At 42.5% G+C, this 18,507-nt stretch overlaps 1 protein-coding gene across 19 annotated transcripts in view; it reads right to left on the reverse strand.

The window, feature by feature from the left end:
* MARK3 (microtubule affinity regulating kinase 3) overlaps positions 1-17,296 on the reverse strand; it is a 64,077-nt gene extending 46,781 nt beyond the window's left edge. For 4 of the 19 annotated variants that reach the window (XM_075151009.1, XM_075151003.1, XM_075150997.1 and 1 more), the window contains exons 1-3: positions 16,573-17,295; positions 8,366-8,404; positions 3,633-3,824 (exon numbers count right to left, since the gene is read on the reverse strand). In XM_075151009.1, coding sequence (XP_075007110.1) covers positions 3,633-3,824; positions 8,366-8,404; positions 16,573-16,623 — 282 coding nt within the window. In that variant the 5' untranslated portion in view covers positions 16,624-17,295. Of the gene's footprint in view, positions 1-3,632; positions 3,825-8,365; positions 8,405-16,572 lie in introns of those variants that run through there. The other 15 variants (XM_075151010.1, XM_075151002.1, XM_075151005.1 and 12 more) reach the window with 13 other exon arrangements.
* Between the last annotated feature and the right edge of the window lie 1,211 nt (positions 17,297-18,507).

The following is an 18,507-nucleotide window of genomic DNA, read 5'->3' on the forward strand; positions in this document are numbered from 1 at the left end:
TCCGTGTGAGATCGTTAGCAGAATTAAAATTAACTTTGCTTTCACCATTTACAATAACATGACTTAAAACATTCCTCCTACATGACTTGAATGAGGGAGTTAAAGCAATCAGAAGTTGAGACACTGAGCAAATTGGAGCAAATTGGAGCAAACTGCTACCATTCAGAATGTTTTCTCCATCTTAAATTTCACTTTTTCCATGGGAAGAACAGAAAGAAGATGACAATAGATTCCTTGGAGTCAGACTTGGATCCTGAAAGAATCTCACTAGGAAACTTCAATTTCCTGGCTATTAACTGAACACCTGCCTTTAACGAACAAAAGGATCCACATATTGTTGGCTCTGATTCCAACCACCTCAGTAACAGCAAAAGGTAGTTTTATCTTTTAGATTAATTTTGGCAAGTATGGAAAAACTTGTCAGACGAAATAACCTTTGATAAATTACAACAGAAAATACATGGCTTAAAGTCAAAGAATTAACAAAAGCAGATTTACAATGAAGATTCTTGGTTTCGAAAGGGCAGACAGACTACAAATAACACTCTCCTAGACAGAGGATCTCGAAGGACTGTGTTTCCAAACCCAGCTCTACTGCAGTGAAGCTAACCCTCCCTCCATATCTCTGCAGTGAGCAGAAGGCCACGCACTCCTTGGCAGGACAATTCAACCCCCTCAAGTTAGGCTGATGTTCTGATCACCCCCCGAAGGGCTAAACGTTTCTCCCTTTCTGTAATTTGAGGCTGGGCTCTCATCATACATTCTGCAGACACACTAAAGATGGAAATGAAAGAGAGTCCAGTTGGAAATATGAAAGCTGCATCTCAAGCAACAGGAAAATTCATAGGGAAGGACTCCAGATGTAACAAGATGAGCAACTACCCTAGAAGAGTGCTTGAACAAACATACCCTCCTCCCACGAAGTGACAGACAAATGCTGATCTGCTGCATGATTTACAAGTTAATCAGTGCAGAGATATAAAGAAGGAATTGCCATAAAGTGAAACTGAACTGGACACTTAAAAGGACATTAAAAATAGCCACACAGATAACAAGGAGAAGATAAGTAGGGTTCAAATACAGCAAGGATACAGGAGAGATGAAAACTCATTTAAGTGTGACTCTCAAAACTGAGCATTTTATTTTAGGTTTTGGTACATAAGACGGAAAAAAGAATAGGAGCAAACACAGGGCAGCCAGCAGGAATGAGTGTGTAAAGCAGGAAATCACAAATTCAGGAAGATGAGTGCTGTCTGGCTGAGGCTAGACTGAGAACATTATCCTGGAATTCTTAAGGGTGGCAGGTTTAAAGGAAAAAAAAAAGAAAGAAAGAAAAAAGGCATTCTTGTAGCAGAGATTTCTAACATCTATCAAGAACAAAATGGCAGCACAGGTTTAGAAATTCTCAGACTTAATTTATTTTGTTTCCTAGTAGAGCCATTTACCACAAAAATCTGGAGCTTGAGACTTGCAAGGAAAAAATAGGGAAACAGACAGAAGGGTTAAATGCAACATATTTTCCTACAGTTAATTGTGCCCTATGGAAACACACAAGATATGACTATCTGGACTACTGTAAAGCCTCATCTACAAGGATGCATTGAAATTATTGAACTAGATAAGCTGAAATGTGCACAGAGCTTTTTCTAATTAAAAAAAAATGGCTGAAGAGATATCAGGTTGGAAATAAATGAGTAAGAGTTTTTCAAGGACAAGACTTGGGACCAATCTTGTTTAATATCTGTATCAGTAGCCTTTGCAAGGGAAGTCAAACCGTAACGATCAAGTCTGTTGAAGGAGTTAAGAGGCACCACCAAATACAATGGAAAACTGATATAAACAACCTTGGGGATGAGTTAGCAAAGAAAGCGAGATTCAACAAAGTATAAGGTGCTGTTGCTGATCACAACCAAAAAACATCAATGTGACAACCATGAAAAAAAACTTAGCACAATCTAAAGATTGATCAGATAAATACTTCTGTAAGGGCAAGGGTAAATTAATGATGCTGGGGAAACTGTTATCCAGAATATTGTGAACAATTCTGGTCATACACATCTGAAATATGTAATTATCATAAATGCTGTACAGTTCACCTAGCAAGGAGAGAAACTTTTACTCATCTCTTACAAAGAAAAAAAAAGTTTAATATACCTTCAAGATATTCCTATAAAACTAGCTTAATCGTTCCCTTCAAAGGAATGCCACTCATTCTAGGTAACCAGGACTAATGGTCACGTCCTGGAAAGTATTTATGCTCTGAATTGACTGAATGACATCTATTCCATGACAGTTAAAGAAACTTAGTGCTTAAATCTTTCCAAATTTGGCCAAAGATTTTACACTGTCACTTTATTTGTTGAAATTTTAAACAAAAATAATGAACCAGAGGTCAATACGCAGAGTTATGTTCAAGTAAAAGAAAATGTAATTCAATTTTTGCAAAGCAATGTGTGACACATGATACCTATCTCCAACTCCCATACCTATAATAACAGCAAAGAAATACTAACCAAGTACTTGCATTTGCTGTGTTAAGTATCAGTAAAAAGAGGAGGGAACATAAGTAGAAAGCAATTAATCAAAAACTGTGTCTACAAACAAGCACTAACTTTAACACCAGAAGACAACTGCTGATCACCAGAACTGTCAGCTTAAAAAAAAAAAAAATAAGAATCCCTCCCAACAACTCTTGCAAAATGATGACCCCTCTGTTCCTCCTAGTGCTACTGAACTCCGTATTAGCTCAGAAAAAATACACTCCCTTAAAGCGCTGCAGTCAGCCATATAGCTTTCTTTAAAAGTCCTTGCCGGTATCAGCAAACATTTTCTTAATTAGACAGGTTTGGCAAGAAAAGGTCAACAAGGTGTTTCTTCCTCTTTCAGTACGTAGAGTTGCTATTAATAAAACAGCACCAAGAAACACCTTCTTTTAACAAGCAAACAGGGCTATAGCTCACCAAATCAGAACCATCATTAAGTGCAAGTTATTAATTACATTGTAATGGCATACAGAAACTAATTATGGAGCTGAGTTAGACACTATGAAGAGATACAAGAGAAAGCTTCTCTACACCACACAACACTGAGCAAGACACAAACCGGCTCTGAACAAACTGGAGTGGCTTCCCAAGGCTGCCCAGCACTGCAGACAGTAGCAGAACTCCTGGGAGACAGGTTGCTTTGGCAAGAAAATACTGCGTTTGGGCTACTCAGACCATAATCAAGAAGATAAATTAGTTCTCATTCCTGACTTCCCCTCCAATGCAGCCCTGCTCTGTGCAGTATAGAGACACCAAGAGGCAGTCTTTCCAGCAAGCTTATTTAATTGCTATATATTGAGCCCTTTTTTGGGAATGGAGGGTTAGCAGAGAATTCTAGTAGCAAACTTGAACACAATTTAGTTGGACAGGAACTTGTCAAAAATACAAATTTAAGAGACCATTTTCAAGAGAAATTGTTTTGTAATCATTACTAAAAAAAAATATAGTCTTCCATTTCTATTTTGTTCTATATCAGTGGCAGTATCTCTAGTAAAATGTGCTAAATGTTCACAGACTTAGATGATGCTATTCTAAGAGAACCTTCACACCTACTGCAATTTACTACTGTTTACACCCATACCACTTTACCTCTCTGCCAGTTAGGATGTGCCTTGCCAGTTTTACTTTTGCAAAATTCCCCTTTCCAATCGTTTTAAGGAGTCTGTAATTTCCAATATGCGGCTGCTCATCTGCGCAGGAAGCTATAGAGTTCCTGCAGCGAGCTCCAGAGCGCCCAGTTCGAGAGGAAACTTCCTGCCGTCCATCTCCATGGGATGTATGCTGCAATAAAAACATACACAGATAAGGCTGAGAAATAAAGACAAAACACATCAATGATGAGAAGCATACAACATTCAAAAACATTAGCAACTCCTTTGAAGAAACCTTCAAAGGATCCAACTCAAGCTTCAGATTCACACTGAACTTTGCTCTGATGGGGACAATAAAGAGGTTCCCAGGTCATAACACAATATCCATTTCATCATCTGGTAAAGACCAAGTGCAACATCACCTGAACTGCAGCAATAGTTGAGCATTTTAAGTAACTTACGCAGACTGCTGAATCAGTTATGGAACATGCAGGTGTTTGATATTATTTCCCGTTTGCCTAACTAGAGCAGGAAAGCTTTTGGAAAGGAGACACGAACAAAGCTTTTTTAAAAGCACACACAGTAAAATGTTCACCCTTACTGGACAGTTTAATACTACTGATAAAGTAATAAAAGGATTTTTTTCTCTTGTATTAGACTCCTGTTCCTACAAAACCTCATGACTGAAAATACCCAGGAAGGCCTGGAGAACAAGGGAAGAAATCTTACCTAATGTATAGGAACCTCGGATATTAATCAGCTGAGCACCAGTTACAGAGATCTGAGATACTGTCTGCAATCTGTTAAGTTCCTTTCACTCAGTTTCCCTGAACAGTTATTAATTGAACAAGTGAATGGGTATGTATCATACCTATAATAGTCTTTATTCATCAGATCACATGGTTAAGATAACAGTAAAGTATTTTTTTCATTTCCTGACAGCCTGTTTATGAAAGAGCAGGTACCCTCATGTCCCTTAGTTCTCAACTCATGATTGAGACTAACTTCACTAATTAAAGTATTAGAAATGCTCAGTAGTCTGCAAATGTGAAGCAAATGTCTGGCTACACAGAAGATGACACGCTAAATTCACAGTCATTGCAGAAATCCCAGATCTTGCTCTTCTACTGCTACTACTCTTCCTGAAACTCAGCAGGGACAACCAAAAATCTGGCATACAGCAACACTCAGTCTGAAAATCACTGTAGCATAAGGATGTGAGATCATAACTCAAGAGCTAAGAACCATGGTACAGGCACAAATGAACAAATCCATGCTTGCATGACACTTGGCAAGTTTCACAGTCTATTTAATAAGCTGATGTAACCTGGTGACCATACACTCTGGCATCTTAAGTTGCTTGGTTTGTTAATTTCAGTGCAACAGCTGTGATCAAATTATTTTTAAAAACAAATTCATTTCATTTAAGAAATACTACTGATAGACGTCTATGGCAACCCTTGGAAAATTGTTTCAATAGTTACTATTTAAAAAAACCACACACACTCACACTGTGGTGCATATAATGTTTTAGTATCAATCTGGCTTTACCTTCTCCTTACTGCCTGGGTACTGCATTGTCACCAGATTTGTACTTCCCATATAGGTACTTAATTACTATGATCACGTTACCCCTTCACTTTAATAAGTTATATGTACATTAAGCTCCCTAAACAGGCTGCTGTAAGAATGATTAAAGACAAGGAAACATTTCTTGTAGTTTTTTTCAGAACCCTCTCCTATTTTTCCATCACCTTTTTCTGGGGCTCATGCTAGAACTGGACATGCCATACCAACAGGCGCAGTAGGACTAAACACAGAGACTGCATCTTCTGTTGAACACTCCACTGATTTTACACGGACAGAACTACCCTTCTTGGCAGAAGACCATCTGTATCTGACCACCCAATACTGACCCTAACTCTTTTTAAGAATTATTGCTTCCCATTGCCTTACCACACATAATGACTTTCATTCCTGGTTCCTTACATGCATGATCTCACATTTGGCTGAAGGGAAATGCAAAGTTTCCTTACATGGAGGTTATTACGTGTTCCCGATGACTGGCCCATCCTGCCCTATTTAATATTCTAGCAATCTGTATCCTAGTTTTCAGGAGCAGTAGTTTGGGCTACTACTGTAATAAAATACATTTATTCCAAACCACTAGTAACTGGCACAGGAACAAGAAGCACACCCGTAACAAGATCCAGTAAAAATTCAATGCTTGATAACAATTCATTGTTCTCATTAATATCTTGACACCTGTAACAACTGGGTAAGTGTTTATCAATCAATAATACTCAAGGAGAGGAAGGACAAGAGCAGTCGCCCAGCTGAAGGAACTAAAGCCAGTGAAATCCTGTATCAACAATTTCATTATTTTGCATGCCCTTAATGCCAGGCTGATACTGATTGTTCAGGCCATCTTATTTACCCCATATGTACTGGCACAGCAATGCCAATCCTCTATACTTCCCTAAACTTTGACTTCTAACAAACCTTGCAGCACACAATGCAGAAAACTTCTCTGTCAGCTCCTTTGGTACCTTCTAGTGTCAAGTTATTCAGACCAGCTAGAAAAAAGCAGCAATTGCTGATACTAGACACTAACATCATTGCTACGCCCAGTGATCAGGGGTTAGGATGTTCCGTACAGGGCCACAAGGATATTTCTTGGATATACTGGAGGAAGGCTCACTTTTAGTTCAAGTACAGTATCCCAGGAATACAGCTGTACTACTTACATTGCACTACACTGAGCTGATAACCTACCTTGGAAAAAGGAGTGTATCAGAACTATTTAGAATATAGCCCTTCCACACCGGGGTACATGGCACAGGTGCACAAGCTGGCTTCAGCAAGAGCCAGCCTGCCTCCAAGCAGGGCTTATTAGCTTAGGTTCTCCAGCAGACAGATTCAACAAGTAGGTTGCTTTTGAACCACCGAGCTGACTCTCAAAACAGAGTATCTGCATCTCTGCTGCCTCGTGCTTGAGCTAATAAGCTGTGTTAGACCTGAGCTAGCTTATGAGGCGGTTGAGATGTGGGCATCAGGTACCATGTATTCCCAAACCAGAGAACCTGTGTACAGGTTATTCAGAACTGATCTCATTCATATCCTACTTTATATAAAGAATATTAGGTATAAGAAAGATTCTGTTATACTAACAAATTCTATTCCACATAGTAAACCACCCCAGTTAATGTATCTTGAGAGCTCCGCTGTCCTCTGTTGAGGAATGACTTCTTGTGTCCTATCATTTTTTCCATGCTTCCTAGCTTTGCACTTAAAGGGAGGAATTAACAGCTGTGAACTTATTTGGACTAGCGTTGATAAATTTAACACAATCTCCTTGTACGGAGGTTTGCATTTCCACCCTAACCCAGATCATTTCTTTTCAAGAATATGACCTTTTTCAGCGTGGTTTCTGAATATCAAACTGTGTGTTCCTAAGCAGTTCAGTTCTCTCCAACTGACTTGCTCATAGCCATGTTTCGTTCTGTAGAAACCTGACAATTTGCAACCCTATCTAATTTGGCCTTTATTTCACTTCACATAAGTAAATCTATCAGTAAGTCCTTCCTCTGTCAAATACAAGATTATTATATTGAACAGAACACAAGCTTTCTAAAAACTGCAGAAAACAGATTCCCAGTTTCAACATGGATTTTCTTTTGCTTATGGAAATGAAGGAAGAAGAGGGCTTGGTAGCATACAGTACTAAAAGGCATAAACTCAAAACTGAGTAAAAGTGTTTCTCCCACCCAAATAATTTTCAAGAAGCCATGATAGGTAGATGGGAAACTAAATGGTGTAGGCAAAAAGCAAAAATATAGATGGTCCAGGAAAAGTTCAAGTCACGCATTGGCTTGTATAGCATTTGGTTGTACCCAGCTACTTCCTAGAGTAGTTTCCTCAGCAAGCAGATTAACAGCTCCAATCTCAGCCTGCAGAAACAGTAACAGCATCCTCTGCTCTTTAAATTGAGATGCAGGTCATTTGCCTTTTCCCAAGCAGACCCTCAACTCCGCAGATTTTGCCTGCCTCACCCCTTGACCCCCAAAGATTCTGTTCAGTTTCAGGCTTCTTTCCCAGGTCCACATCTATATGGCTTCAATAAGAAAGGGGGTTTGTCTTAAAAACATAAGATTTAAAACAAGCATGTGTTTATTTGTAGTAAGTTTCCATACATTGTGGTAGGTGACCTGTATCTCCTGGACATGCATTCTGTGTAAGGGCAACACTCATTCATGACACTCATCATGGCTGAGGGATTCCCAAAATAACCTGTCTTCACGCAAAGAAAGACCATTATACTGCAGATGGGGAACTGAAGCAAGGAGACTGGGTACTTTGTGCAGCTTCAGGCTAGCCAGAGTCACCATGTCTTTTAAAAGAACTGTCTCCTGAAATCCACTGACGACAAGACAGAACTTCCTTCCATATCTTAACATGCATCAGGTTCCATTTCAAAATCTTTTAAATACTTTAAAGAGGGTTTTTTTTGCACATAGTAGGAGGGTTCCCTAAAAAGCTATCCATTTTCAAGCCAACTTCTCTCATTTAAAAAAAAAAAAAAAAGCATTCTCCTCCTTCCCCCAGCCCCATCCTGATACCACTCAACCCAGAAGGAAGTGGAGTAAAACATCTCCATTTGTGAGAAACCTTACTGCAAGGGAGGGACTGAGCCCAAGACCAACTATATTTGGAACACAACACAAAACCCACCTTTTCGCAAAAGCCTTCCCCCAATGATGAGCCGACATCCTTTCATAGCCAGATAATGATTAGCATGAAGAGAAAGAAAAAGAAAAGAAAAGAAAGTAAAAAGCAAATGAAGTATGAAGGTGCCGATAACTAAAATCTTTTTGGTAGATGTTAGCTTTATCCAGTATCTGTATGATTAGAGATATCTTAACATTCACAGCATCAGAAATACACAGGGCAGAGAATGACTAGTATCAAAGTTTCATACTGCTTAAGAAGGTGCCAACAGCTGAGAAAAACCTGGAAGAGACAGAATCTGATATCCATTCGAAGAGCTGAAAAACATTAAGAAATTAGAATGCCCAAGACCTGCAAAAATCCATGTTTATTTAAGTAAGTAGGAAGCTTTCTTTCTAAAACAGGGAGGACAAACTGTATCAACATTTTTTTTAAACCATTTATTTTATACAATAGTCAAAACTACCTTCTCATCAGCCAAATGAACTAATAAAATGTAATCTTACAAAAGTCTCTAGGAATGTTTATTACCTTAGCTGTTACCTCATCTTTGTATGAAATGCTACGAAGTGGTATTATAGAATTTCTTGGAAAGCTGTCAGACCAGTAATAATCATGATAGCCTCATTCGACTCAGCATTTTTAATTATAGTAAGAAAAAATTGTACTTAAAGCCTATCCCTTAGAATGTTAATAATCTAAACATTCCAGGACATGATGAATATTTGAGACACTAAATTACTTCATTACCCTAACTTGGGCACACAACATAAAAATACATGGTAATTTCTGGCTGCGCGCTCTCCACCAGCACTCTTATTCATAAAAAAAAAAACCTTATCAGGAAACATATCATAGTTTAAAACACAAAAATATTCTCAATGAAGCATGTGAAGACAAATTTCACTGCTGCCCTTCCTAACAATGTGTTGTATTTTATTTCCCATTTATCACTAACATCTTTAAGAAGATACAGACTGCTGAGTACTACTCAGTATAAGAGAAAAAAGGTTAGCCCTAAGGATATTCACAGAGGTAGCATCTTATTGCGCAGATATATCCGTGAAACAGCACAGCAGGGCATCCTGCGACTGCTGACGAAGGAATTCTACTGGAAAGTCAAAACATAGACTTACATTTCTGGCAACCACCAAGAGGTGTCACAGCAAATACTAAACCTTAATTGCCTACATACCAGTTACTGCTCTGGGAATCCCTAAGTCATCATATATTATAAAATATTACATTATTTTCCTATATTATAAACCAGTAAGGCATCAGGTGAAGATGTCCTGTACTTGTCCTAATTTCACTCCCCTCCTACCACTGACCAGGGCACAAATCAGGACATGGAGCAAGGTGGATTTTGTCAGACCCAGTATGCCCGAGCTGATGTTTGCACAGCCAATTCTTTGGTTCAAGCACATATAATTAAAAGGCAGCTTTTTAGACTAGCTTGCTACATAATCGATCTTAAGGGTGAACAGTCATGGCTTCCATCTCATGAAATTCTAAATGCTGTCCTACAAAGGAAAATGTTGTCCAACGTGGCACTAAAATTATCAATCCATGAAGGCAGATTTATTCACTGAAGTGTGCTATAGCCCTACCATTACGGATGCTGTGATCGAGTGGAACAACTGAGAGGGTCAGAACTCGGCAAGGGAGACAAACAGACCACCTAGAAACACATTATAGCTGGTAAAGGAGAGAAAACACTATTTGGATGCTTCCATTGTCAAGAGGTGAAGAACTCTCTGCGCAATTCTCAGCCTACCACAGTACTCATTCATTTAACTGGTATGACACTTCATGAAAATGAGTGGCTAGTTTAATTAGGTCGTATTTGTCAAACAACCAGTTTAAAGGGAAAACCTGAAGAGTAAATACAGTCTTTAGCACACACAGGCTATACCTCTTGACACACATTCCTAATTCTCTCTAACCTCAGCGGGGAGGGTGAAATAAAGGAAAAAAACAGGAGTAATAGACAGGACAAGGCAGCTACAGCTCAAACTGAGCACAGCAATGCAACTCCCTACGCTGGGCAGCCTGATGGAGGCGGACAGGATGGACTGACATACAGGAGACTTCCACTCGGCAGAGGGAGCGTTGCTACTTGCACACTGACAATTCTGGCCACAGACCAGCGGTGGGAAGAGCTACTGACAACTGCACCATTGCCCTGAGGACCACAGTGGGAGAGCGCCGATAGCAAAGCACTAACAGCCTTCCGCGAAGGAAGGATGCTCCCCTTCACGGGCAGGAGTCCTTCCCACGCATAACCACTACAGCCTCTGCTGATGTATTTGACATCATTTGGTTCATATTCTATACAGCATATGAAAGAGAGTGAATCTGTAATTCCATGATTAGCACTGAACAACACAACAGTGAAGAAATCCTGCTTATATAATCAAAAAGATAAGTCTGGTGCCGGTTAGAAAAGCTTTTTAAAAGCTCTTTTGTGGCTTCACATTATCAAGATCTGACATTCATATCTTTCCAGCCAAAGTTTCTTTACTGCTGATTAAAATGGATATTTATTGACATCAGCCTGGGGAATAATAGCTGAAGAACCAACCATATTCTATTCTTCATCAACAATACTGCCAACTAAGTTGTTTCCAGAATCATCACTGTCGGTAATTACACGCTAAACAAAAAAAACCCTCACAGTTGGTTTTCAAAGACCACATTGAGCTTGCAGATAGAAAACTTTGTTTAGGCTTTAACCCTGCAGGAACAAATTTTATTTGAAAGTTAATTTTTGTTTATATGTATATATACACACACACGGAGCTCAACAAGTTGCTGTTTACGGGCCAAGAATTCTTCTTAACCCAAGGGTTTCATCCAGGAGACTGACTGGAGTGTTATCACAGGTGTACCCAGTACCTTTCAGGTTTATGTTCTAAGAGCAGTAAGCATCTATTCATCATACGTTCTAAAGATTTTTAATGACAGATGATCTCCACACTAAGCAGAGCCAACCTTGATATGCCATGAGCATAAAAAAAAGAAGTGACCTCCATTTTTGATCTGGCTGACATCCATGAGGCAGCATTACTTGACTGAGAAGAAGAGGAAGTTGCAGACACATGCTACTTATATATCATATGAAATGGAGATCTGGAGAAACAAATGCCTCCACTCTTAGAATTCCTTTGACTTGAGTCACCTGAGACATGTAGTCAACAGGAATTGTCCATTTACATCAACATGAAGACGTCTTTTGACTAGAATTAAAATGCAGAATCGAGTAGGTAAGGATATTAGGTGAGTGGGTAAGAAAGCCTAGGAAGAAGTCTATGAAGTTTAGTGTACTAAATCCCATATTTCCTCTTGTTTTTCTTTCAATAATTTCTGTAGTTGTGTTCTGTTTTTCAGACTGCTACTTCTAAGGCCACAATTTAAGTCACATTCAGTGGTGCTAATAAAATACACGAACTACGTCAGACTTTTTAACAACTTCTGACGTAAGGTCCTGTAGCTTAGTTTTTCTGCATTAGTGAAATAAATGTAAAAAAGGAGAAAAAGAAGTTTGTTTCCAGGAGCAGAAGAGCACAATTTGTGAAAGGTGCACCACTGCAGTTATATATCTCTGCTTGTAGTTGGGGCACAACTCAAATTATCTTAGCCCTAGAGTGCTATGCTATGACTGGCTTAAATCAAATCAAAACAAAAATACTAAGAAGCGTTTCTAGCCTTCCCCACCCGGACTGGACATTCCCATCCTCTCCTCTGTGTCAGCATTTGCAGCCACAGAATGGGGATAAACCCACTTTTCTTAAGGGTTCATTTCAGTCAGATCAGAGAGCTGACCAGACTCGTCATACAGCCCTGCGGTAATTAGGGCTGGCACAAACCACAGGTGGAAGAGGCAGCCAAGGCTGACGCCCCCAGCAGCCTCCTATCAGTTCGAACTGACAGTGAAACCAAATGATTAAACAACACAGCACAGGCTGTTTAGCAGAGCTGAAGAATGAAACCTCTCACTTCAAAATGTGAAAATACTAAGTCGGTGACTCGCAATGTCCCACAACCTGATCAGGTATTTTTTGAGTACAAACACAGTACCGGACGTATCAGGCATCCCAGGCAGTAAGAAATGCACAAAAAGCATTTTCCTGCTCTGTGAAAATTTGGAATTAAAAAATGCATCCCAGATGAACTCCTAAAACATATTTTATTTCTAGGTTTTTTTTGCCACCTTCACCTAATTTAACTCAAACCAGAACATTTATGACAACTGGTGAAAAATATGGAAGAACATAGATGGTCCCTGTAGAAGAAAATCTACCAGGACTCTTGGCGACAGGCATGCTTCCCTCCTCACTCCCTTCTTTAAAAAAACCCTAGTATTTCACGCTACGGAAGAAAGCATTCCGATTTCAGATCTATTTGTAATAGGAGAAGACTGATAAATAATATATAGAATAATGCAAGCTTGCATATTGTCTGCAAATGCTCTAATGCATTTCATAGCTAATTGGTAATAAATCAAGAGGTACCGCACTAACCTTCACAGTAGCTTAAAAGTAAATTTTTGAATCTAACCTTGCCTTTACTAAACCTTTTTAAACAAAAAAAGTTAAATTAGATATTTTTGCTGCACAGAATCCTTTTGTATAGGCTTGTACAAGCACAGTTGCCATCACACTGCCATTTTTCAATAGCAAATTTTTCACATTAGGCACAGTCATGGAGATAAGAGTATATTTTAGTCTCGCTTTTCCTCAGATTACTTAAATTTTTAATTCAGACTGGCCTGCAGTACCAACACATCCAAAACAGTTACCTTTTTTCTCCCAGAAACACAGCTGTGCAATGGACACAGAGGTTCAAATTAAACTGTTTAGTTTAAGATTCTTCTTCTCTATTTCATACTCTCATAAAAAAAAGTATTTACCAACTTCCATACCACCTGTATTTCCTTGTTTCTATCTACAGTTCTCCATCATCTCGCCACTCTTTGTGAACTTTTTTAAATGAATATTTGTCCTACTCTTGTTTCTTCTGCTCCTATTTCTTTGTCACTGGTTGTCCTCCATCCTGCCATACGCACATTCCTCTGTGCCTCCTCTTATCTTTTGTTTTCCACCATCTACCTTCCTTTCCCATTGTGTTTCCACACTCTTTTCTCCTCCATCTTCCCTCCCTTCCTCCTCATCACTAGTAAAACAAGTTTACTCATTCTTCTGTCACCTACAGGTCCTTCCTCTGTGTCTATTTTGTCTCCCAGTTTTGGATAAAGGAGGTCTCTGCTGCCTCTATTGCTTTTTCTCCCACATGCAGGACATAATTCTGTAGAAGACAGAAAAGATCTGATCCTCTCATTCACTTCTGTCCCCTGAGCAGCTGGCAGCCGTTACTGCACAAGACACGGCCAGCGAGGAGCTGCTCTACCTTTGCAATGAGAAGCCAGCTCATCGCAGGCCAACAGCCAGCTTCCAACTGTCCAAGTGTGAAGTTCCTATGATCACAGATCATCTGGGATGCCTTTCCTCTCAAAACCAGGTGACTCGGAGCCAAATTCTTTCATCTCAAAAGCACTAAAGGCTTGGTAGCTGTGAGTGGCTTTTGGGAAAAGTCACTGTGACAGTATTTCCACTTCAGTACATGCATGAAGTGTCTTGGTAAGAAGTGGTATACACTGCCTTAAAAAAAAAAAAAAAATCAAGTACTGACAATTAGACCTTGTCTATTCAACAGGAGTTGCCAACCGCTAAACGTGGTTAACTGCAAGCATAGACAATGATAATTTACGCTCACCGTCATTCTGGAGGCTAACTTCATTTTCAAAACTGCAAGTATAGGCATGGATAAGCTATGATCAGCACGCTTCAACCAGATTCAACACCAGCCAAGCCTTTGTCAGCAGTGGTAACCTTCCAAGCAGAGAGAAGGCATTAAGGGGGTCCACGACCATGGCCCAAAGGCTATCTGAATATCTTGGCACCTCTTAAGCCTCTTCCCACCTGAGGTTCAAAAAGTCCTATAAATATTAACTAATTAGACTTCTCTTACATGAAAGAGAATCAAGGGCTCAATTTACCTGCCAAGACAATACACCCAGCTTTGGGGTGGAAGAACAGGTAGTTGAAGTATCAAAATCGTCACATTTAGTATTTAAAAAAAAAAAAAAAAAAGACTTGACATTCACAGCTGTAGGGGTAATTCAGAGAGAGTAAAAGCAAGGCTGAAAAGAATGTGTTTGGTGAATTTCTAGATAGCTGATGGCCAGAACGTCAGAGACAGCTTCTTGAGGCATACGGTATTGTATTGAGGGGGTTGGTTCAATGGACTTGGTGATTACTTGGATTAATCATTCCCTGTCAATATCACTACCTACAGGTATTTCTGTGGTCACCAGCCCAGATTACAGCAGTTGAAAAATATGCCTTAATCTAAACCTAAGGCAATTCATCTGCAAGACAATCCCCATATGTTAAATTATGAAGATTACTAAAGAGAAGTGTTAGACCAATATTTTGAAGTGAGAACAAGGTGCCTTAAGTGGAAGACATGTAAAAATCTAACTTCAAGTGCTAGAACACACAGCTTGTGAATAATGTATTTCCTCGAGCATACTAAGTCTTTCCACCGTTATGTTATCCATGGTAGAATTTAAATTAATTACATTAGAGAACTTGATCTGAACACTTTCTAAAATGGTTTACTGGGTGGCCTCCACACATATATGTGGAGCTTGAAAACCTCAGTCAGGTTTGCTTATAGACTGAAACAATTATCTGAATAAACTTTGTATAGTATTTTGTAGAGTATGCTACAGCTTCAATTCTCCCCATGGCATAGGAAGGGCCGCATAATATTTTAATTATTTTCTTCCACAAGGCAGGAAGCTCATTGAGATTTTACAACCAAATATGCTTAGCTGGCTTTTTGCTCAATACAGCCCTTAGCCTGCAGGTTGCATCTAGTGCTAAAACAAATAAAGATCACAGAAGTTAGAAGTGCCTATTATGTCAATAAAATCTAAATCCCTAGTAATGCAGTAATTGTTCCATGCAGCATGTTTTCTAACGCTTTGTCTGGTCTTGTTTTAAACAATGGAGCTACCATCTCTTTTCTTGGATTACTTATGGTCTGGAACAATCCAACAGTTTTTCCTAATCTTTAACCAAAGTTTCCACTTTTTATGCCAGTCCAAAACATAAGAAGCCCTCACAAAAAAAGCCTCCTCTGTCAGGCTTAGCATCTGTCTTCTAAAGAATATCAGATAGCCTTTACAAAAAGCTGAATACAAAGTTCACTGATTGACTCATTTTAGACTACAGTGAGTGACAACTCCCGTCTGTTTATCATTTGGGGACGTGTCAGAGCCTATGCAGAAAAATGGTTAGACAGGATACACCGGGATCAAGTAAGTTTTAACTCAAAAGAAATACAGTTCCTATCTGCAGAAAGGGAGTCTCCTACTGAGCTTCATTTGTGGCTATCTGCTCACGTGGTAGGACTACCTTTTTTTTTTTTCTTCTTTCTTCCTTTAGCATATGACCTGTGCTATTGTTAATACAGTGTTGGACTCAATCTCGTAAATAAAATGTCAATTCCTAAACCCTGACTTTGCTAAGGTAAATAAGAAAAAACGGGGGGGAGGGGGGAAGGAGGAACAGGCTCCCTTGTCTGGAAGATAATTCCAATAAAGAAACCCTTTTAATGTCATCTGAACAGGTGACTAGTCTAACAGCGTCATTATCATCAAGAACCCTGCAAATTAAGCAGGGAAGAGGCCTATTATCTAGGTCACCTAGCCCACCCCTTCCAAAGCTGAATGATTCCCATCTGTTTACCGGAGGTTTATTCGGCTGCTTTTAGCAGTAAGTCTGCATATTAGGAGAAGACAGCAACCCACCAGGACACCCTCCCCACCGCGGATCCTTTCTCTTCCCCGTTACCAACATAACAAACCCGATCCCAGATACTCGAATAAAGTGTTAGAGAGGGGACACCGGGTTTGGGGGAGGGATGCCCGCAAATGCTACTAAATAGGCGAAACGTGCTGCGGGGGAGTTAAAAAATAATTAATTCAAAATAAATCGGTAATTTGGAAACAGTGCAGGCGGTAAGAGGTTAATGACAGCCCTCCGCAGGGCGATGCCCCCCGCGGCTGGCCGGCGCCCCCAGAGCCAGCGGCGCCGGGCGAGGGTGCGCGGGCCGGTCCCCCCGCGGCCGGCGGTACTCACGTTCTCGGTGTCGCGCTCGTTCACCGTGGGCAATGGAGTCCGAGTGGACATTTTACTTCACTCGGGCGGCCGCGCTGCCCGCGACGGCGGCGCGCGCACACACACACGGGCCCCCGGGCCGGGCTGCGCGTCTGCTCGGAGATGGTGGTCGCAGGGAGCCACCATGAAGGAGGTGGCTGGCGGGGGGCGGCGTCGCGTCGGTGCCCCCCACCCTCCGGCGGCGCCCCACGCCCGAGCTAGATCCCCCTCAGGGAGCGGAGCGGCCTCGCCCCCTCCGAGTCCTCCGGGCTCATCCTACAGCCAGGCCGGGGTCCGCGGGGGTCAGCAGCGGGGAGGGGGCCGCCTCATCAAGCGGGGAGAGATGGAGCCGGGGGAAGGGAGGCGGCGAGGGAGCGGCTCCGAGGGGGGGGAAACGCAGGGCGGGCGGGCGGGGAGGAGGCGGCAGCGGGGCGCCGCGCAGTCCAGCTCCTCTCGCCGGCCACTCTCCGCCGCAGCCGGGGCACGGCGGCTAGCGCAGGCCCGCTGCCGAGGGGGCTCCCCTCTCCTTCCCCCGCCCCGGCCCCGCTTCACCGGGCCGCCGCTCGCATCCCGGGCCCGCCTCTACCCGCCCGCCCCAGGCTCCGAGAAGGCCAGCACCCCGCGGGCCGCGGCCGGGCTGGGGAAGCTGGGTGCCCGCCCGCCCGACGCTCGCCTGCCTGCCCCCCGCCCCTCCGCCGCTCCCGGACGAGCCAAGATGGCCGCCCGGCTTCCTCCGCGCCGAGCCCAGCTCCGACATGAACCGGAAGGGCCCGCCCCCCGCCCGGCCGCGGCGGGGAGGCCGGCGCCGGCGGCTTGTTGCTAGGGGCCGCGGCGGGCGGGGCGGGGGCGCCGCGGGGGACTGGCAGCGGCGACCGGGGCCGGTGGGGGGGGCCGTGTGGCGATCCCCGTCCTCCGGGGATCGGTCAGCGGGAGCCCTGCCCGTCCCGGGGCCCGACCTGGCGCCGCGCAGGCAGGGCTCGGCCGCCCTTCGTCCCCCGGAGCAGCCCCGGGGCGGCGCGGCCTGGGGGGGGGCTGTCTCCTAAACAGGCCCTCGGGGAGCCGCGGGACCCCCGGTGCGGGCGGGCCGGGCGTGAGAGGAGAAAGGGTGTGAGCCGGGGCGGGGAGCTCAGGTGTTGGGGAGCACCGTGGGGCAGAGGGGATGAAGCCGCGGAGCGTGGCTGGAGAAAAGGCAGCGTCTCCCCCTTGGGGAGCCAGTCCTAAGCCGGAGAAGGGACGCGGGGACAAACCCTGCTGCCCGCTCACAGCCAGGAGCAGGAACACTAGCGTGTCTGCTGTACAGCGGTGTTCAGGGCTCGGTCCTCAGGTCTTCTTCTGCCAAAGCATGTCCTCCCTTTTCTTGGACTTCGCCAGTCCAGAGGATGGTGTGTGGTAAAGAAGGGAGCTCACACGTGGCGGGGGATCTGAGGCTGGTGTTGGCAGATCTCGCCTGGTGCAGTCGCGCCCGTACAGTGTTACAGCACTGCGTTTTCATACCAACTTGGTGCTTGGTTTATTTGGAAGCCTGGGCTATCAAAACATGCTTTGTGTATCCAGTAGTTACTCTGCACAATCATTTTTAAGTGTACAAGGAAGATATCGGTATAGTGATGACAAGATCTAATTATGAATTAAAAATGAGAAAGAGAAGTAACTTGCGTATATTCAGTATATAGGTGCTTTAGAAACAAATCTATTTCTGTTTTTTACAGAGAAAATGTGAACCTGTAGAATAAAAACACTAGATCTGGTGGGATTTGTAGAGACTTGGCATCTCTGAGGATCTGGCAGCCTAGCGATAACATTTTGTCTTTCTAAAGCATAATTTATCTGACAAACTTTATGTCTTTTATAAATATTTACCAGCTTAGCCTTGAAATCCATCCCACAATGTAGGTAATACTTTCCTTGCTTTTAGAG

This window comes from Calonectris borealis, chromosome 5, assembly GCF_964195595.1.
Source record: "Calonectris borealis chromosome 5, bCalBor7.hap1.2, whole genome shotgun sequence".
NCBI classification, from domain to species: domain Eukaryota; kingdom Metazoa; phylum Chordata; class Aves; order Procellariiformes; family Procellariidae; genus Calonectris; species Calonectris borealis.